This window comes from Podarcis tiliguerta (assembly GCF_965153285.1).
Source record: "Podarcis tiliguerta genome assembly, chromosome: 8".
Classification (NCBI taxonomy): Eukaryota; Metazoa; Chordata; class Lepidosauria; order Squamata; family Lacertidae; genus Podarcis; species Podarcis tiliguerta.
The window spans coordinates 30,996,508-31,016,372 of NC_139541.1; the positions used below are offsets into that span (position 1 = coordinate 30,996,508).

General features: G+C 44.2%; 1 protein-coding gene across 9 annotated transcripts in view; it reads left to right on the plus strand.

Annotated features, from left to right (window-relative positions):
* The window catches only part of PHKB (phosphorylase kinase regulatory subunit beta), a gene marked incomplete at its 5' end in the record, with an annotated part of 136,716 nt that extends 133,105 nt beyond the window's left edge, over positions 1 to 3,611 (plus strand). For all 9 annotated transcript variants that reach the window (XM_083451837.1, XM_083451836.1, XM_083451841.1 and 6 more), the window contains 2 exons: positions 536 to 676; positions 2,851 to 3,611. In XM_083451837.1, coding sequence (XP_083307963.1) covers positions 536 to 676; positions 2,851 to 2,988 — 279 coding nt within the window. In that variant the 3' untranslated portion in view covers positions 2,989 to 3,611. The remainder of the gene's footprint in view (positions 1 to 535; positions 677 to 2,850) is intronic.
* Positions 3,612 to 19,865: the final 16,254 nt, after the last annotated feature.

Sequence of the window (19,865 nt, forward strand, 5' to 3'; positions counted from 1 at the left end):
ATTTCAAATCCATGGATGTTTAACTTTACCAGTAATTACACCTCTTATCCAACATCTGGCTATTATTATTTCTACTTCAGATCATTACCTCTATTCACACCTTAAACACTAGTGGGGTACTCATGCATTGAAAGACTAGGTTGTATTGCTGGCTCCACCCTCAATCCTGCATGCCTAAGCTAACTCTTCCCCAACACACAGACATATGAAGAGGAACTGCTGTGTGTGAACAGCTGCTCATTTCTAGGGGTTCTTCTTTCGATGTCCATGCTCAGCTCACAAGTGTTGGGAGCAGGGATGCACAGTTCTTTCTTCAAGGCTTGAGCACCCTAAATGTACATGAATATGGCTATTGTAATGATTTTTTTAGTATTCCTCCACCGTAAATGTCTAAGTGTTGGGTATATTTTATGTATGTTTTTGGTCATGTCTAATTTCCCATTTTACTTTGTGGCTTGAAACTACCCAGATTTTAAACTGCCCTTGAAAGGGAAGGTAGTGTGTCTAAATTGTTTGCTTTTATTTTATTCTTTAGTTGTTGATGGTTGTCTCCGTTATTCTGGAAAGAAACCCTGAATTAGAGTTTCAGGATAAAGTGGACTTGGATGGGCTGGTGAAAGAAGCATTTCATGATTTCCAGAAGGACCAGAACAAGCTCAAGGGCACCGAGAAACAAGTCAGTACAATTCTCATGCCAAAGCCTAATGCAGTGGTGGCCAAACTTGGCCTTCCAGCTATATTGGGACTACAACTCACATCATCCGTAGCTAACAAGAACAGTGGTCAGGGATGATGGGAATTGTAGTCTCAAAACAGTTGGAGGGCCAAGTTTGGCCACCACTGGCCTAATGCCTCTTTTGCTCTTGTTTCTTACTAGGATTGATTAATCCACAAGGCCAGTGTTTTTTTCATTTGGTTTGTGAGGTGTCCAGCATTCTTCACAGGAGCAAATTTCTTTAACATTCTAAACAATGTCACATTCACAATGATTCCACTGTGCTAGGATGGCTCTCCTCACCCTTAGTGTATGAGATTGATGAATAGCAACTTCTTTATGGGGATCCTCAGGAAAGAAATAATGTTTCCACAGGCATGCACAGCTGTGAGCCTCTTTTTGCCAGAGGTGTTGGTAAGGTTTGCTGCACTTTGGCCCACATATCAGCTTCAGGAGCTTGTCTTAAAGAATAGGCGAGCATCATCAAAACCTTTTCCTCTCTGGCTCAGATCAAAATCCACACTTGAAAATCATTCCTGGTTTATCCACACCTGCCCACACAACCTTTGTCTCTGTTTCTGTAAAACAGTAGCTTCCAAAATTGTTACTTCTAAAGCAGTGTTGGCCAAACTTGGCCCTCCAGCTGTTTTGGGACTACAGTTCCCCTCATCCCTGACCACTGGTCCTGTTAGCTAGGAATGATGGGAGTTGTAGTCCCAATACAGCTGGCGGGCCAAGTTTGGCCATCACTGTTCTAAACCATCATATTGATGACATTCTGCATGCTTCTAAATACAAATGTGTGAGATGGGTTGTTTCTTCCCGTATCTCTTTTTAGAACAGGAACGGGGCATCTGTGGTCATAGGTTCCAAATCACTGTATTTTAGAACATGGAGCTATATCACCATATATTCCTACATATATTAGTAAAGGTGGCTGCCTCATGTCTAAATGGCAGAGCAAGCAACTGTTTCTCTCACATGCAATTTTATTATGTTTCTATCACACCATTCTTCCAAGGAGCTGAGGGTGTTGTTCCTGCCTCTCCCTCCTCCACAGACACTTTTGTTCCACAGCAGCTCTGTGTGCTGTGCTAAGCTTGGAGACACTGATTGGCCCAAGGAGTAACCACATAGTTCTGTGTCTGAATTGGGGATTTGAACTTGGGTCTCTCTGGTCCTCACCTGATACTCTACAGAGGCTCTTATTGCTGGGCAAGGAAGAAAAGGATAGAACTTTTCTTCCTAATGAGCAAAGCTGAGTCAAGCTTCATGCCACACTCCTACAGGAAGCAAATCAAGGAATTGTGTAGTTCACAGATGGGTGGCTGAACTCCAATGCTTCACCCAAAGTGTTTGTGAAAGTACATAATCATAGCATGGGCATCAGATGAAACAGACACCTACAATCTTGCACATTTCTTTTTTCAAATTCTCCCTCCCCCGTTCCCACCTCCCTTCTGCTGGTTGTCTGCTCCTCCTGCTACCACTGTCCCATCACTGCCCATGTGCTCCACCCTCTCCCTCCTTCCTCTGCCGCCACTTGCATCTGTAGCCCACAGGAGCTCTGCTGTGCTATCCGTGCCCTCGAAAGCCACAGGCTTCTCCATTGAGCCCAGGGGGAAGGTTCACTATCACTACAGGGCACACAACCATGATCATGCCTCCTCCGCCACTCATCTCCTTGCTTGGGGACAATTGCTTCTCGCAAGAGGTGAGCCTGCAGCTTGATGAGCTCTGTACCTTTGGCACCAATGAAGTGGTGACTCACTGAAAGACTACGGTATGATCTGCGGCTGCCTTCCCACGGCCTAAAGCTGATGTTCTGAAGCAGCATGAGATCTCTGACTCACAGTGTTTGAGACAATGCATATCAGATATAATTTTTTTGTCTGCCTCTGTTGCTGTTAAGAAGCTTCCTTGTTCCCACTGTCTCCCTCCCAGTTCCCCATTTGCTATTTGGTTGGAATCCAAAATATTTATCAGACTGCATGACAGAGAATGTCAAGTGTGTGAAGTGCCCTCTTCATCACCACCCTGCTTTTCCATCTGTGGCTCCCTCCTTGTCCTCAGTTGTGTCTGATTGTTACCCATCAGCATTGTGACTGAGATCAAACTGTGTTTATCTTATGCAGGATGACATGACTCCCTTTTACAACACTCCTCCGCTGGGAAAGAGAGGGACTTGCAGCTATTTGACAAAGGCGGTGATGAATCTATTGCTGGAAGGCGACGTGAAGCCCAGCACAGATGACCCCTGTTCTATTAGCTAAAAGCAGGTGGACAGGATGCTGTATCTTTAGCAGTCTCGTTTGCTTGGCATGTGATGTTCAATTCCTCACTGTACAAGGGATGCCGTTCAGGTCCCTGTTATAAATGGCCGCCGTGACAAAGCTCAGACACTTAGGGTAGCAAAAGCACACAGCTGATTCTGTAGTAGCCGAGAAGCTCATTTAATCAAGCGCCGTATTCCTTTCCTACGTCTCCAATGGCAACCTGCACTCTCCACCTAAGCACCGCGGTCGCGAGTCGGCAGAGCAATTGCATGAAACAGCTCGTGCTGATTGAGACTTTGGATGTTTTAGAAAAAATTAACTGGGCTCGTATTTATAGTTTAAGCATTGCTTGGGAGTGATTGCAGTGATAAATTTATTTATGTAATAGTGAATTAAATGCGCGCTGAAAAATTTATCAGCTCTCCCCCTTCATTTGTATTGTAATTCATTATTGAAAGGCTTCATTATGAATACTGGATGAAATACAGGCATAAATTTTAAAAATAAATGAGCCCCGTGTTTGAAGTTGAGTTACTTGTTAACTCCAAGAAGATAACTGTGACTTTGGATCTGAGTGCTCCCAATGAAGCTCAAGGATAAAATAAAACAACTGTGTTCTATATATGCTTTAGAATATTTCTGTGATCAGTTCTTCCGTTTAATAATTGCTTAGCATGCTAATTGCTTAAACACATTCGTTTTCTGCAGTTGAAAATGGGAAATAATTGTTATGTTGGAGAATATCTTTTCACATCACAGATTTTTCTTTGGCCCAGTCCAGACACCTTAAGGGACATGATTTTAAATTAACCTTTAGAGAAGGTCCCCTAGATCAAAGAGGACAGTAAATCATATTAGTGAAGAAATGCCCTGAATGAAAAAGCTTATAGTCAGAGCCCACTCCCATCTGCAGAGCATGTCTGCGAAGCAGAATTGTATCCGTGCACATAAGTGGACTAAGGTGCATCTGTTGTATTTGGAAGCTCCTGGGTTCAATCCCTGTTCTTAATCCAGTTACAGGGAGCTAGGAATGACCTCTGTGTAAACCCCTGGAGAGCTGCCAATCCTGCTCAGCTAAATGGACTCCAGGGTCTGACTAAGGCAGCCTCTTACACTCTGTTTGCCTGAATGCACCTCCACATAAAAAAGAAAGAAATTAAGAAATCTGCCCTTACACCAGGTCAGACTCTATCTAATTAACTAGACCAGGATTGTCTCCTCTGATTGGCAGCTGCTCTCCAGAGTTTTAGGCAGGAAAGAGGTCCTCCCCATCCTCTCTGATCCTTCTCACTGCAGAATGCCGGGGACTAAAGCTGGGATCTTCCGCATGCAAATGGGGAAAGGGCTAGAGCAGAAGGGCTCTTGCATGCGGAAGGTCCCAGCTTCAATCCCCAGCATTTCCAGGTAGGACAAGGAAGTACTTGTTCCTTGTAACCCTGAAATGCTGCTGGACAGTCAGTGTAGATAACCTAGATAACCTAACCTAGATGGACCCAAGGTCTGACTTGGTATAAGGCAGATTCCTATGAAAGAATGTGCTCCCAAGCCTGAGCGATGAGCCCTCTACCCAAGAACACCTTGCATGTGGGAAGAAAAAAACTAGTTGAAGAATTAGTTGGGGTGAACAATTCTAGCCTGTGCTAGTTTTGTGCATGCAGGAGGAATATTCCTCCCCAGCAACAGCCTGAAGAGGAATAGTGCGGCAACGTTTTTACTGCCTTGCTTGCAGTTTGAACTAAACCTACTGATTCCAAACAGAGAATGAGATTCTAGAGCTGAGGATATTCACAGACACAGTTTACAGCCCTTGTTTGAGGTGCTCGGTTCTTATGCATTCAAAGGAGCCTTCTTCACAGTCGTCACCACCGAAGCGAGGACGTTTTCAGAGCCAGGCTCGCTCTTGATTGAATCTTCTTCTGTGTATTTTCTATGAGGACAGAGCCCTGCTTAGATTTTGATCCAACTTTGATCCCAAAGGTAAATTCCAGGTATCGTAAGGCTGAGGAGATTGTAGTGCCTCGCCTCTACTTCAATCTCAAAACATTCTAGGGAGATTATCTGGCATGCATTGGGATAGAAACCTGCCTTAAAAGCCTCCTGTTATTAGAAGGGGTGGGTTGGAATTCAGAAAGGAATAAAGTGCAGTTTCTGCTGTAAAAATGGAAAAGGCTCTCCCAATGCAAGATGGATTATGGCCTGTTTCACAAAGGCACTTCCATCCAGTTGGAATGTGTTCCATTCAGTTAAGAGTACATCGACTTTTTCTAGGGGGAATCCTAGAAAGTTCTCGCTCTGTTCTTTAATAGGGCTTTGCAACGGTGTCAATCTGGCTTTAGCAATGGTAGAGTTTGATCTTTAGACATGGCTTGTCATTAAAGCGGCGGTCAGCAGCTAGTTTTGCCATCAAGCCGGGCTCTCCGCTCCCCTCTTCCACTGCACGTTGGCTTAGCAGCACATCAAATCAATATACTCTCGTCTTCTGAATTGTATTTATTTAAATGGTAGGTTGCTGCCTGAAGGCTCCTGAGATCAGGAACAGATGAAACTACAAACAACATTAGAAGCAAACAGCACCAGCAGCAAATGATAGACGAGTTATATTACTCTTTTTGTAAACCACACTGATTTTTTTTTTGCAAACTCTGTGTGTGTGTCTGTGTCTGTACACACATGCACACGCACATAAAAGTAGAGTTGGGAGGGACACCAAGGTTCGTCTAACCCACTGCAATGCAGGAATCACAGCTATGAATCCAACGTCTGTTGAAAAACCTATGCAGTAGAGTCCAGCTCCATCCAAAATGGTCCACTGTCCAACAGCTCTTACTGTCAGCAGATATATACAGACCAACAATTTTAGCTCACAAACCCAGCAAAATAGCACACTCTTGATGGTCAAATAGGGGCTAGACAAACTCCATTGACTTGGGTGCCACTATGGAAAAGGCCTTGTTGCTGCCAGTGGCATGTCTGTTGGTGATGACAACTGAAGCAAGGTCTCATTAGATGGCAGGTTTGCATGGGAGAAGGGGTTCGTCTACAATTTGATGATTCTATGATTTAACTACTACAGATGCGCACCATATTAAGGAAGGGGGAGGAATGCATAAGTAAGCAAAAACAGCAAGGGTCTCATATCTCGCTCCCATTTTGAACCTTTTCAGGGGTAGAGATTGAGGGACATGTATAGAGTCCCTTCTTTTCCAGTCAAACAATCCTTGGAAACCCTGACAAGGGCAGAGGCAGAAGGGCGTACAAAGCAGGCAGTTCTTTCCATGCCCTGCTCTGCCTCCAGCGCCATTTCCTCTTGGCTTCCTGGCCCCTTTTCCCAACTGCAAAACAAGCCAGAAAACCAAAGGCGGGCCAGGAGCTTGCATAGGAGTGAGTTCTTCCCTCCAGCTTCTATGAGCAGCTTCAAGAAGCATGGGAAGGGAAGCGAGCTGGTAATTGGGGAGCCAGGTGGCACCTGGTAGGGTGCTGGAGACCAGCCATGGTTGGCTCCTGAACTCAAACAGGAACCCTTGGAGCAGTACCGTTGGGGGATTGGCACAGCTTAATGTCAGCAGCTATGAATGTACTGTGCAGTTTCATTAGGAACTGAGTAGGTTTGAATTGTTTCCGCCTTTGGTGGAACTGTTGACAACCCATAATTTAGAGGATTAAATTAATTTCTGAAGCGCACACATAGAATCATAGAATTGTTGAGTTGGGAGGGAACCCGAGGGTCATCTAGTCCAACGCCCTGCAATGCGGGAATACTGCCCACCGCCATCCCAGGGTGGGCTTGAACCGCCAACCTGCTGGTTAACAGCCAGATGATTCACTGACTCATTGTGCACTTAGCATTTATATAGTGCATTATTTCAGTAAATCTTTACAACAGCCCTGTGAGGCAGGACAATGTTGAAATGACCCTTGTGGGTTTGTCTAAGGGCACCAAAGGGGCTTATGGGTGAGCTGGGAGTTAGATCTGACATAGCACAGTGGCTTATTAAGCTTTTTTTTTCTGGGGGTGGGGAATATAATGTAATGGCTAAAGTGTTGGACTTAGATATGGGAGACTCAGGTTCTAATTTCTTCTCTGGGGTAATTCTTGTCCTAACCTATCACAGAGAAGTGATAGAAGGGGAGAACATTTATCATCATCATCATTTACCTGCCTTTCAGCTTCAGATCCCAAGGTGGTTACAACAATTAAAACACACTGTTAAAAACAGTTTAAAAGAACTTACAATCATAGAAATAACAAGGGCCTTGAAAATATACATCTCAAGTGTCAAAAGCTGGGGCGAAGAGGTGTATTTTCAGTATTTCCTGAAAGCTGTAAAACAATGGTGCCGGATGTACTTCTGTTGGATGGGAGTTCCACCACTTAGGGGTTGCCCCACAGAATGGCATTTCCTGGGTTGCCACCACCCTGAGCTTTTGAGGACAGTGGAACAGCCCAGACTCTAGAGATTGGCTTTCTCTGCCAATCTTACTACTTGGCAGGGTCTGTCGGGAAGGAGGTGCCTTTCAGGTATCTGGAGCATACCTTGCATTGGGACCGGAAACAAGCTGGCCGTCAGGGCAGCTGTTTTAAAAACAAATGGAATCCTGGCCAGTAATCTGGCTGCTGCAGTTTGGACCAACTGAAATTTCCAAGGCGTCTTCAAGGGCAGCCCCAAGTAGAATGTGTTGCAGTAATCCAGTCATAAGTTAACTAGAGTCAAGTCAGGTCAAGAGTCAGGTCAAGTCATCTTTGTCCAAAAGGGGTTGTTGCTGGCAAACCAGCAGGAGCCCCCTTGAGCTCCTTGAAGGCAAGGGAAGGGTTCGAAATAAATGCATAGTTGCCTAACATGGATATAGCCAAAGTCAATTTGAAAAGGCATAGTTTAAAAAGAAGAGTGTTAACAAAACAGCACAGGACTTAAAGCAACACCTGGTGTAGCTTTGGTGTGTTGGATCTCCAGCAACCTGCAGATATTTTATCTGATGACCACACAGCAAGCTCCGACCTTTGCAGAACTAAAGATCTCTTAACTCAGTTGGTGGGGATGGAGGTGAATCCATGAAATGTTTTTGCTCTCCTCCGCACACCCAGAAAGTATTCTGTAGAAGAGGAAGGTTGCTGCTTCACTGGCCGTTAAGATTCAGAAAGGATAAAAGGGTCCCACTGGCCTTTTTGTGCTTCCAAATATTTAAACAGCTGCAGGAGAGACTGGGTAAAAATATTAGCACACTTAGCAGAGCATGACCAGCCTTAAATCTGATTTAAAGCTTATTTTCTTATAATGGCAGAGCTTGAGGATGGAAGGTTATCTCATATGCCCCATTTGTTCTTTGTTCCTTGTTCATCTTTTAAAAAGGCTTCCTCCAACTTTGTGTCTTGTAGTGTAGAATTTGACCACAGGAGGAGCAAGTGCTATTGCACTTGAATCCTCTTGGCAGGTTCCCAGAATTGGATGCTGGACGAGATGGGTCCTCTTTAGCCTAATCCAGCAGGCTCTGCTTATGTTCTTATGTCAAGATTTAAACCAGGAATAAGGAAGCCCCTTCCTATGTTATCTCCAACTACCATTGGTCCCAGCTGGCATGGCCAACAGTCAGGGAAAGATGGGGATTGTAGTCTGACACCATTTGGAGTGCCACAGATTCCTAGCAAGACAGAGAAAATGAAACCTTCAGCTTTATAACCCAGCAGCTATTTGCACCCAGCCACAAAGCTCCAAAGGGAAGAAACAGAACTTCTTGAAAGATGTCCCCCATGACACATATGCTGCTTTTGGGTATTCATGCTGATGCGTAGACCTCTCAGTTTGGAAGACACAAAGGTTTCTGCAGAGGGCATTTTACCTTCATAAGTCCATAGTAAATTGTTTTCTTGGGTTTGCATGGAGAACCATGGACTTTTATCTACAGAGATAGAGGAATGAAGCTGTACCGTGTTGGAAATAGTAGAGTGGGTGGTACCACTTCAGAATACAAGTTGGGGAGGCTCCCAGTTTTGATTGCTGTTTCATACTCCAAGTAAAAACAAAAGAAAGCTGCCAGATAAGCCTAGGGATTCAATCTCGGTCTACTTCCCGCTGTTCTACTTTTCTGATTGCAGAGTGTTTTGTTTGTTCGTATGTAATGTACGGGAGCAATAAAGAGCATGGTTCACCCCGCAGTCTGAAATGATGCAGTTCATTCTACCACTTCACTCTGCTGCTGCCTTGTGTAGATCAGGTATCAACCTTCATGAACTGCCTGGGTTTTTACAAGAGTGCTTTTTAAGCATTCAGCTCATGGAGAGGCTGTAAGAGAAGGCTCAGGAAATCCAGCGCCAAGGGCATCTACTGTACCCGCTTCCAACTTGCTGCATGCGCTTGACTGTCCAAATCCAGGATTACAAATGAGCAAACATTTCTTTTTCTTTTGCTCATTGCATCACAAATGGGGCCTTTCTGCTTTGCCTCGTCTAATTTGGCCTCTGTTGGTTAATTTAAGAATCACTGCACCAAGCCTCAACCAATCACTTATTGATCGTTGGCAGAAAAAATGGCAGAAACGCTGTTCCTGATGTGAGCTGTAATGACTGCTTTCATTGGAAAGATTTTGATTTGGGATATCTGTGCACTGGCCAACAGCACATCCCCTTGGACCTATGCAAACAGTTGCATTGTCTCTGATATGGATCCTTGTGTCAGCAAAACAGCACCATCCGCACAGCAACAGAGGAAACCTGCCGTATACAGAGTCAGACCATGGGTCCACCTAGTTGAGTATTGTCTACATTGACTGGCAGGGGCTCTCCAGGAATTCAGGCAGGTGTCTCTCCCAGCCCTACCTGGAGATGCCAAGGACTGGACCTGAGACCTCTTGTATGTGAAACAGACGCTTATTTTTAACTTGCAATTCTTATTATTTTATTTTAAAAAATAGTTCTGGAGAGCATTCCAAAACAATATCACCACCCCACTTCTCTTGTAGTCCAAAGTGGTGCAACTCACTTGGTAGAGACTCTTAAATCTCAGGGTCATGGATTTGAACCACACGTTGGGCAAAAGATTTCTGCATTGCCGCACGTTGGACTAGATGGCCCTTGCGGTCTCCTCCAACTCTATGATTCTATGAATCCATTCTGCAGCAAGCCCTCTTTTATCCTAAATAAAGAAATGGCTGGTGTTTACCTCTTTGGGCTGAGAAAAGAAAGTAACAGTGGGAGTGTGCCCTCTAGAGGACTGGAAGGTGCACAGCACTTATGTCACCAGACTGCAGAAGCCACCCAACTGGGGCTTTTAATATTTGGAAGCATAAAAAGGCCAGTGGGAACCTTTTATCTTAATGGCCAGTGAAGCGCCAACCTTCCTATTCTACAGAATACTTTCTGGGTGTGCGGAGGAGAGCAAAAACATCTTTCATCAGTGCAAGGGGCTTTTTAAGTTGTACAAAGTTGAGAAGTAGTAAGTAGGTTGTATGTTGACAACATCTTAGCTCAGCTCAGTCAGCACACTCATTACCAGCTTTTCCCCATTCTGGGAGGACATTAATCTTTTCTGATTCTTTTGCAACACAGGCAGAAAAGATGCTGTTTTCTTCCTTTCTCAGTAACAGGCCAGTTTGTGTAGGCAGGATCCTGGCTTGTGTGACAGATAAATGATGGTTTTTGAGGTCGTGTTAGCTTAAGGCCTGACTCAGTAGCTATGTCTTCGAAATTAACTCCCACCTTGCCCACCCTTGGCAGCTGCCCTGACTGGGACCACCAATTTATTTTGCACAGTTGGATTCTTTTCCATAGACCTGAGCACATGTTTGTCACAAGAAGTCTTCAGGTGTGCTTATAAACCACAACTTTGCATAGAATGCCTTATGCATACTTTTGCCTGGAACCAAGTCTCCCTTGCTATTATAATTGTGCAAGTAGCCATCTGTAACCCAAGTTGATCTGGCACAAAAAGAGCTGTTAAGCTCTCTGCCTTGCATGGGGAGTAAGGTCCCCTTTGCATGCTAGCTCTGGAAGCCTAGGGATGCTTGGGGGAGATCTCTTGGGAACTTGGATGGCTCCCACAATATTTCATGATAGCTTCCCCAAATTGGTGTGCTGGGCAGTCCTTGCCCCCTCAAGCAAGGCAGAGAGCTTAAAAGATCTTGCTAAGCAACACCAAGCAGACCTGGCACAAAAAGAGCTTTTATTTAACCTGCACAATTTCAGCCAGTCTGCCTTCAAGTTACATGTATTTAAGATGTGAACATTCTCTGTAACATCCTAACATATCCTTACATATCTGACGTAATCCAGTTTCCATAACTTTAAAAAGTCACTGAACTGAGGATCTCTTTTAGTGCCAATTTTGGCTTCACTTGGTGCAGAATTCTAATTTGTTGGGTTTAGTGTGGGTGTTTATAGCACAGTATACACATCTGTCCTCAGCTGGGTTTAACTGACTTTTGTATCTGTTTGCAGGCACCTGCTTTCTGTCTGAATTTTCACTGGAGAAGATAAGCAGAGTCATATTGAGTTATTACAATGCAAGTCCCAGGGCATCCAAATAAAAACATGCTCCAAATTGCTTTGGAGTTTCTGTTATTTAGTTCAGCTCACATATGAGCAGAAGGCTCAAGATGGATTTTCCTGTAGCCAAATCTCTCTGCCAGGCTCTCTCTGGTAATGAATTTTGATTGCTAATTTGCTGGGTCAGATTGCACACAGTGGTAACTCGGAGATGAAAGTCCTCTTCTCTGTTTTCTTGCCCTCCAGCCATCACTCTTGCAAAGTCCTGTGAAACCTTAAAGCTGTCACGAACTCCCATTCTGTGCATGCAGCTTCAATTAATATCCCAAATACCTATGTATAATTTGAAGTCATCCCTTGTTTCAGGATTTAGTTATTATCTTCTTACAGAAAAAAAAACCTGCATATCTGAAGTGAAGATTCTTAAAAGTTATTGCAGGGTTTAGGAAACCATTGCAAGAATATCAAACTTGAGAGGTCAGTGAATAGCCAATACAGCATATGGGTTGGGGATCTTCCCTAGCCTGGCACCCTTCAATTATTTTTGGACTACAATTCCCATCTTTTCCAGCCAGCAGGCCCAGTGGTCAGAGTGGTGGGATCTAAGAAGACCACTGGATTGATTTGTACAAGCCACACTCTCTTCTCATCCTAATCCAGGTGCAAATCTCACCTCAGTCAGGCATTATTTTAAAGTCAGACTACATATTATGCTGAGAAAAATGGGGATTAAGAATTTATGGGCATCAGTATCATATAAAAAATAATCTTGATGATCACAGATTTGCACACAAACCCTCCTTATACTGAATTAGACCATTGGTTCATCTAGCCCAGTGTTGTCTGCTCTGACTAGCAGTGGCCCTCCAACATTTCCAGGGGAGATATTTCTCATAACCTATCATGTGACTCTTCACTGTGAAGATGGTGCCAGGGCCCCAGTCCAGCTATCCTCATAGGCAGAGTGTGATGATGGCAGCCCTGGAGTGAAGATGGATCCTCTCCATGGTCTGTCCTATATGGAGAGGTCAGGAGACTCCCGAAAAGATGTTGCCATTGCTTGAAACCCCAAGGCTCAGAAGAAGTTAATGGGTCCAGAGTAAGGTGCTGTCCTTCCTCAGACCAGAAGCAGAGTCCAGATGGAGGGGCTTCTTTTGAGTGAATACCTCACTCAGGTTCTAAAGGTCCACCAGTTCCTCTAGGACAATGTTTTTCAAACTTGGGTTCTCAGTTGTTGTTGGACTGCAACTCTCACCATCCCAGGCCATTGGTGATGCTGGCTCGGGATGGTGGGAGTTGTAGTCCAGTAACATCTACTGCTAGGACACCATTGAGTTAACATGCATACAGCATTTTCTCTCAGCTGCACTAGCCATGGTCCTGAAGCCCACACCTTGGTTGCTCTCCAAGGTGCTGATCTTATCTGCCTGCAACTATTGACCTCCTGCTTGCTTGGTCCATCACTTATGGCAGGCATCCCCTTGGATATCATGGATTGTGCTTGGGATCCTCTGCAAGGAAAACATGTGCTCAGCTGCTTAGCTATTGCTTTCCTCTCCTTTTAAACAGTGCCTGTTAGACTCTCAAATAAACTCAACTCAAGCCTGGCACTGAATCCTGTATTGTGATGCTCTACACTCCCACACTTGTTTGACTCCCTTGTCTTCAACACCCACTTCTCTGGAATATTTTAGCAAACTCTGGGGCGGGGGCAGGGAGAGAGAAATCATACACTGGGATCAGAATTAATGATCTCAATGTATACAGTTCATCCTGAGAACAATTTTCTTTTTTTGGGGGGAGCAGGTGTTGAAAGGGCATTTTAGGGCCTGTGTGTGTGTGTGTGAAACTGTTTGCTTAAACAATGTGTGTGTGTGTGCGTGGTGAAGTCTGTAGTTTTCTTGGTCAGAAAACTGATCAGCTGGAGAGCTTGGAAGGAGTCCTCTATCCAACAGGCTTGTTTACTTTCCCTGTGTTTGAAACTGCATCGATTTCTTCTTTTGAACAGCAGGCTTTTACATCGGAGGGTTTGTTTTCCAGCTCTTCTTTTGTTTAGGAACACTGAATTCATTCTTTCCCCCTCAACCGCCACCCCCAGTGCTCTGCCCTCCAAAACTTCATTTGTGTAAACAGAGCAGTTGAAAACTGGATCCCATGTCATTCCTCCACTCAGCTCTCTTTCCCACCCCCACCCCTGCATCTTTCCCTTATCTGACAGCCTCATTCAGCCACTGGCATCCATTGAGACTTGAGCCAGAGAGCAGTGGGGGCCCTTAAGATGTCCCTGGCCAAGCTCTTTCTTGCCAGGGTTTGGTTATAAATAGCAGTGCATCTGAACACTGGATTCCACACAAAGAAGAATAAACCAAGCTCATCTGTTCATTGGAAGAGACATAGTGGCCAGCTCGACAAGAATGTGCCAGTTTGTTTCCTACATTTTCCGTCTCTAACCTGGTGTACAACCACCTCTGCAAGGAAGCCGCAAGCAGTAGGCCTCATTCTGAGCACATGTTTTATTCATGCTTGCTAGTAATTGGCATCTCCCACATTCTCTAATATGTTTTCCAGACAAAGCACCTGATGGGTTTGTCATATTTCCAATAACTGACCTTTTAAGTCATCTCACACCCTCTTTCTCCCCTGCAGCAATTTTTTAGAACTCGTTTTATTGTTCCTTGCCAGGGTTCTTAATTTGAGCAGAGGCTTCCTGGTATTGGCTGCTGAGATCTGTGTTGGGGCTTACAGCCCGAGTCTGCTGTCTTGCTGATTAAGTGGGAATGTGTTTTGTTTTTCTCTTTATACACAACGACTGGATGGAGAAAGGGGTGCCTCTGAGCATGTGCAGAGTACCTTTGCTTTGCCACTGTGTCAGCCATGCATTTTTGAGGTCAGATGCAGAACTTCAGGAGCTGGGTTATTCAATTTTAGGGAGGGGGAGCCAAGAGTTATTTTTGTTGTGGAGGTGGGTGGGTGGGGGTTGATTAACAAAATCAATCCTCTTGGCAAACTGGGAATATACTCTCACTCGCCCAAGTTTAGGATATTCCACCTTTCTTTTTCTTTGGGAAGAATAAGTGGCTTGGGTAAATGTAAACAAGCTTTAATAATAACAAAATAACATAATGAGAGAAACTGAATACAACAACAGGAGGCAAGTCTGAGGCAAGAAACAAGAAGAGGCAGTTGGTGCCTCTTAACCGACATTCTTAATAGAACTCACACAGAAGGGAGGGGATGATTTTGGAGCATAGCACACAAGCCCCACCCACCAGATACCAAGCACTACATTATTCAAATTAGGCCCCAGTGTTTTTCTTACAATTTTAAAAACAAATTGGCTCAAAAGAGGGGACTTTGATAATGGGAGATACTTCACAGGGTTTTCCTGTGATCCACACTGACTTTTTCATGTAGGATGTGACAATTCTATTTCCAGTTACTCCCTAGCATCACTTCATCCACCCTCAAAGCATCAGAGTGATAGCAGTGGAAATTGCCCTCATTCTGATTTGGCTCCTTGATGACACCACATCATCACTTCTCATCATGAAGCAATCAGGGGGAGGGCCATGTTTCCTGCTTTGTGTGAAGAAAACAATGGTGTATGCCAACTACTCTCTCTGCATGTTTGACCCACAGCTGCCCCCATTCACACTTAATTCCTTCCCCCAAATCACCCAAATGCCCTCTAAAACTTTTTATCCTGTGAACAGAGTTGCGGTGTTGCAGGGGACTTTGACTCAGCCTGATGTGAAGATCTGAATCTCCTTTTTTTTTTTTTTTTTTGCATTCTTTCAGATCATATTTCTGAAATATGTGCAAATGGTAAAATTAATTAAGATGTTTCATCATGCAAAGCCTTTTGGCTAAAAGTAGATTAGTGTTCCATTTTACTGTGTGTATAAATTCTAAGCTAGGCACCTCTTGCTCAGCTTGCTGGAAGAGGTGTGTGTGTGTGTTAAAAAGAACATAGCATCTATATAACGCCAATCAAAAGTTCTGCTGAAGTTTGCAGGAAAGGCTGAGGGATGGTGATGGCTTCAGTCCCTCTTCTTGCTCATATGGGTTTGCCCAGGATTTGAACCCAGGCCCCCTTGTACCTAAAGGGGCAATCATGCCCCCTAGACCCACAAGCTGCATTGTGGGATGTAATTCCTTAAATGGAAGTAACAGCCATGTAGCAGCTGTTAATTCACTGCTGCTTTGCCTGCACAATGCATGCTTAATAACAATGCAAGCATGTTGCGCACTTCAGGTCTGTGGCAATAGGTGTATACAGTAATCCCTCTATTCAGCTTGCTCAAATGGAACATGCCTTTCTAATTGCATGACAACAGTGGAGACAATTGTTAAAAATCCATCTAGCTTAAACCACTCTTGTAATTCTGGGGGATTATAAAAACACAGAAGCCCATGAGTGATGAGTGGAAAAGTGGTGGATTATCAGCATGTAAAAGTCTACAATGAACCACCATGGCTCTCTGATAATTGGCTTCTTGCTGAATACTGTATTTAGATCAGTTTCTCATTGTGTGAAAACAAATAATGGAATGGAAGCATTACTGCAGCCTGCATCTCTGCATGTTCTTTCATCCTGACATTTTATAAAAAATACATAAATGCTGTTAATCTGACATAACTAAAAGGGAGGGATACTTAACAGAATCCTTCTGCCATCAAATTAAGTGCTGGATCCATATTGAAGAAGTATAGCTTTTTAAGGAACTGGACAGATTGCTGTCTGCCAGTCAAAGGGGGAAGAAGAGGGCATTTTACATGACAGCTGACGTAGATTGACAGCTGGAGAGTCTAGCTGCTGGCTCTGGAGGGGTGACCTGTCAGCATGACCAAAGGGAGTTGGCTCTTGCACTGCACAAAAGCCCCTGTACAACTGAACCTTCACCTCTGCAAGTTCAAAGGAGGAATCTGACTGCCTTATCACCAAGGAGCTGTCCATGGTCCTAGAACCTGCACTATTTGGATGCTTGGACTCCTGCAGTGCTGCCTGCTCCCTGCCTATGTAGAGTACAGGGCCATAGACATCAACATTTTCAGGCCCAGAACCCATGTAAGAGAAGACCTTCTGGATCAGCCAAAAATCCATCCAATCTGGCATTCTACTTTGCAGGGCAGAGGCTTAGATGACCCTTGGGGTCCCTTCCAACTCTACAGCTCTATGCTTCTATGATTCTCATGGTGGACAACTGGATGTCTTCATGGAAAGCTCCTGAGCAGAGACAACATCTGTCCTCTGTTCTGTTGCCCCCCATCCCAGCAACTGGTCTTCAGGGATATATTTCTTCTAGGCATGGGGAGTCCATTACAGCTATAGCCTTTGATGGGCCAAGGGCTGTGGGAAAGGGCTGTGCTTCTGTAGTAGAACATCTGTCTTGCATGCTTCCATGCCAGGCATCTACAGATTCCTGTCTGAAATTCTGGAGAGCAATGGCCAGTCAGTGAGGGCAATACTGAGTTAGATGGACCAATGGTCTGCCTCGGTATAGCTCAGCTTCCCATGTTCCTGCAAAAAGGAGGTGTGGTGATCACATGGTCCCCGGACATTTAACAGTCTATTGATCCCTGTGCCACCACTGTGCTCGCTTCCCTGCAGCCACCAACCCATTACTCTCGGGTAAACACTGAGTCCAGACAGTTGTTAAAAGTGAACCAAATAAACAAGTTTATTTTATAAACATTAACAAGTTTATGGTTTCTCATATAATATTCCTGTCAGTATCTTAACTTTAGTTTCTTTACAGGCCTATACCTTCCTAATACCTTCTGACTGATTATCTCAACTGTTTGACTGACTCCTCTTAGCAAATTCTCTCACTCTCTCACATCAGACTATCCCAACCCACAGACTTATCTTCTCTGTCTCTTCTAACTCCAGACTGTCTTCTCAACCACCCTAACTCTAACTCCTCCCCATGGCTTCCCATTGGTTAGTCATTTTAAAATTAGTTAACCCTTTCCTTATGAACCCAGTATGATTTCACACACCTAGGAGGGCAAATGCCACAAGCAGGGTACCTTTAAACTCAGTCTCCCGTACACATTATTTTTTTTGTTGCTACATATATATACAGTATTACTACGGATGTCCATGCTTATAGGTCTCTCCTTCAACCTTTGTCAGGATCTGACTGCAGCAGCACTCGCCCACTGGTGATTCCCTGCGACAGGTTGTCAGAGGCTAGTCACCATCTCTCAGCCTAACTAACCTACCTCACAGGGTTGTTGTGAAGAGAAAAGGACAAGAGGTCCCCTACCCTGAGCAGTGTGAGTTAAAAATGAAGTTTTGTTTTGTTATGGTTTTTTAAAGAAAAGGTTTGCCAGCACAGTCCTGTGAATGAAATCTTTTATGGAACATGACTATCATCTAAGAAAGAAAATCCTGGGGACATTTCAGTGAAGTAAGGAGTCTTGAAAAAGGAAGCTTTGTGCTTCTCTGTGCCCTTTCCTTCCCCTCCTGCCACCAGGACTTTTCCCAGCCACAACTTTGCTGCCATTCATATCTGCAAAGGGAATTGCAGGGGCTTTATAATTCATCACAGGCTGAAAGCCTGGCACCAGGCGGCAACTGGCGGCCCGCGTCAGTTCTTCCTGAGACAGGACAAAGCTGCAGCAGACAAGTTGATTAATAATGCAGTGTTTCTATATTTCCTCTTCGTTTAATCTTGTCATTTCCCTGCTTTTTCCAAGGCTCTTCTGCTAGGCCTCCCCTTTTGCTAGGTTAAAAATCCCATAGGCTGACGAGTGTATTTTATGGAGTTGAAAGAAAAAGCAAAAGCATAGACCTGTCTTTTTCTACTGTGTGGGTTTGAGAACAAGCAGCTGCATCAGAATTAACTGCAAAGACATAAAAGGTAACTTTTAGCTCACCCCTTCCATCTTCTTTTTCTGTGTCCCTCCCCTGAAACTGAATAAACCTCTAGGGAAGAAAGGATTTACCTTCTCTCTCATTCTCCCTCCCTCTCATATGTTTCCAGGACTGTAGAAGCACTGCAGCATTTTATATAGATTAAAAGATGACCAGTCTGAGCTCTGAAGTACTACCCGGGCGGCGGCGGGGGGGACTCCTTTAGTTGCATTTGTTAAAATGAATGCAAAGGGGTGGTGACAGTTCATGGTGTGCAAGCAGCGGGGTTTGCATATCAAGGTTTGAGAAAGAGGTGCCTGCCACAGTCTGGGCCCCACACCGAATAGCTGCCTCTGCATTTTCATGAGGACTAGAGAGTTGCCCATTTCAAAACTGACAGTCTAGGGTTCCGTGAAAGTGACTGATGCTTTGCTACAGAGCTTTGTAACATCTGTGCCGTGACTATAGCAAAAGCGTAAGCTGCTGCTTTATACCAGGCCAGATGATTTGTCCATCAGGACTCACATTGCCTGCTCCAGCACCTTCTCCAACCTAGTGCCCTCTGAATATTTTGAACTGCTCTACTTTCATTTACTTGTTTGCAAATAGCAACAACAACAACAACAACCCATCATGCCAATGTTAAAGGGGGCTGTGGAAATATAATGGTGGTGCACAGCAAAAAAAATTTTTTTGTTAGGGATATTTTAGGGGTAGCGATTCATAAATGTAATTAAATAATTAAAACAAAATTGCATTCATATAGCAAACTCAAAATACACCGCAAATCAGTAGATGATTGCAATACCTCAACGAAACTGGATCACCTCTCAAGGAAAGCCAGAGTGGGACAGATGAGTTAAGAACATCTGAGCATAGGAAGATACCAGCATTACCCAAACTGGGGAAACATTTTGGCCTTCCAGATGTTGCTGAACTACAGCTCCCATCAGCCCCAGCAAGCATGGCCAATGGCCAGGAATGTTGGGAGTTCTAGTGACAGTTGGTGGGCCAAAGGTTCTCCACACATGCCCAAACTGGGTGGCAGTCTCTCCCCAGTGCTTCAGATAAGGGACAACCCCAGATTTACCTGGGGATGCCAAAAACTGAAACCAGGACCATTAAAATACTTGCTCTATTACTGAGCTGTGGTTCTTCTATTTTAAGCAAGTATCTAAACATCACTACTGTAGGTGCCACCACACTAAAGGCTCTGGCCATAGTTAACATAGCCCAAAACTTGGGTGTATTTTTGGTGCCTGGGGTGGAAACTTCAGATGACTGGATACACTCGCTTGGGTGGGGTGGGAATTAACACAACAATAGACTAATAGTAGCAATTTCTTGCCCTTTAACTCAATCATTATTTCTAATACAAAACTACCTCCATAATGTAATTTCTTAAAACTAGATACACCCCCATTAAAAAATAATAATCCAATGGCAGATGGTGCCCATTTTCAGGTTTCTCTATTGATGCAGGAAAGCTACTAATATTACAAGAGTGTGTGTCCTATTTGATCAAATCACCTGATA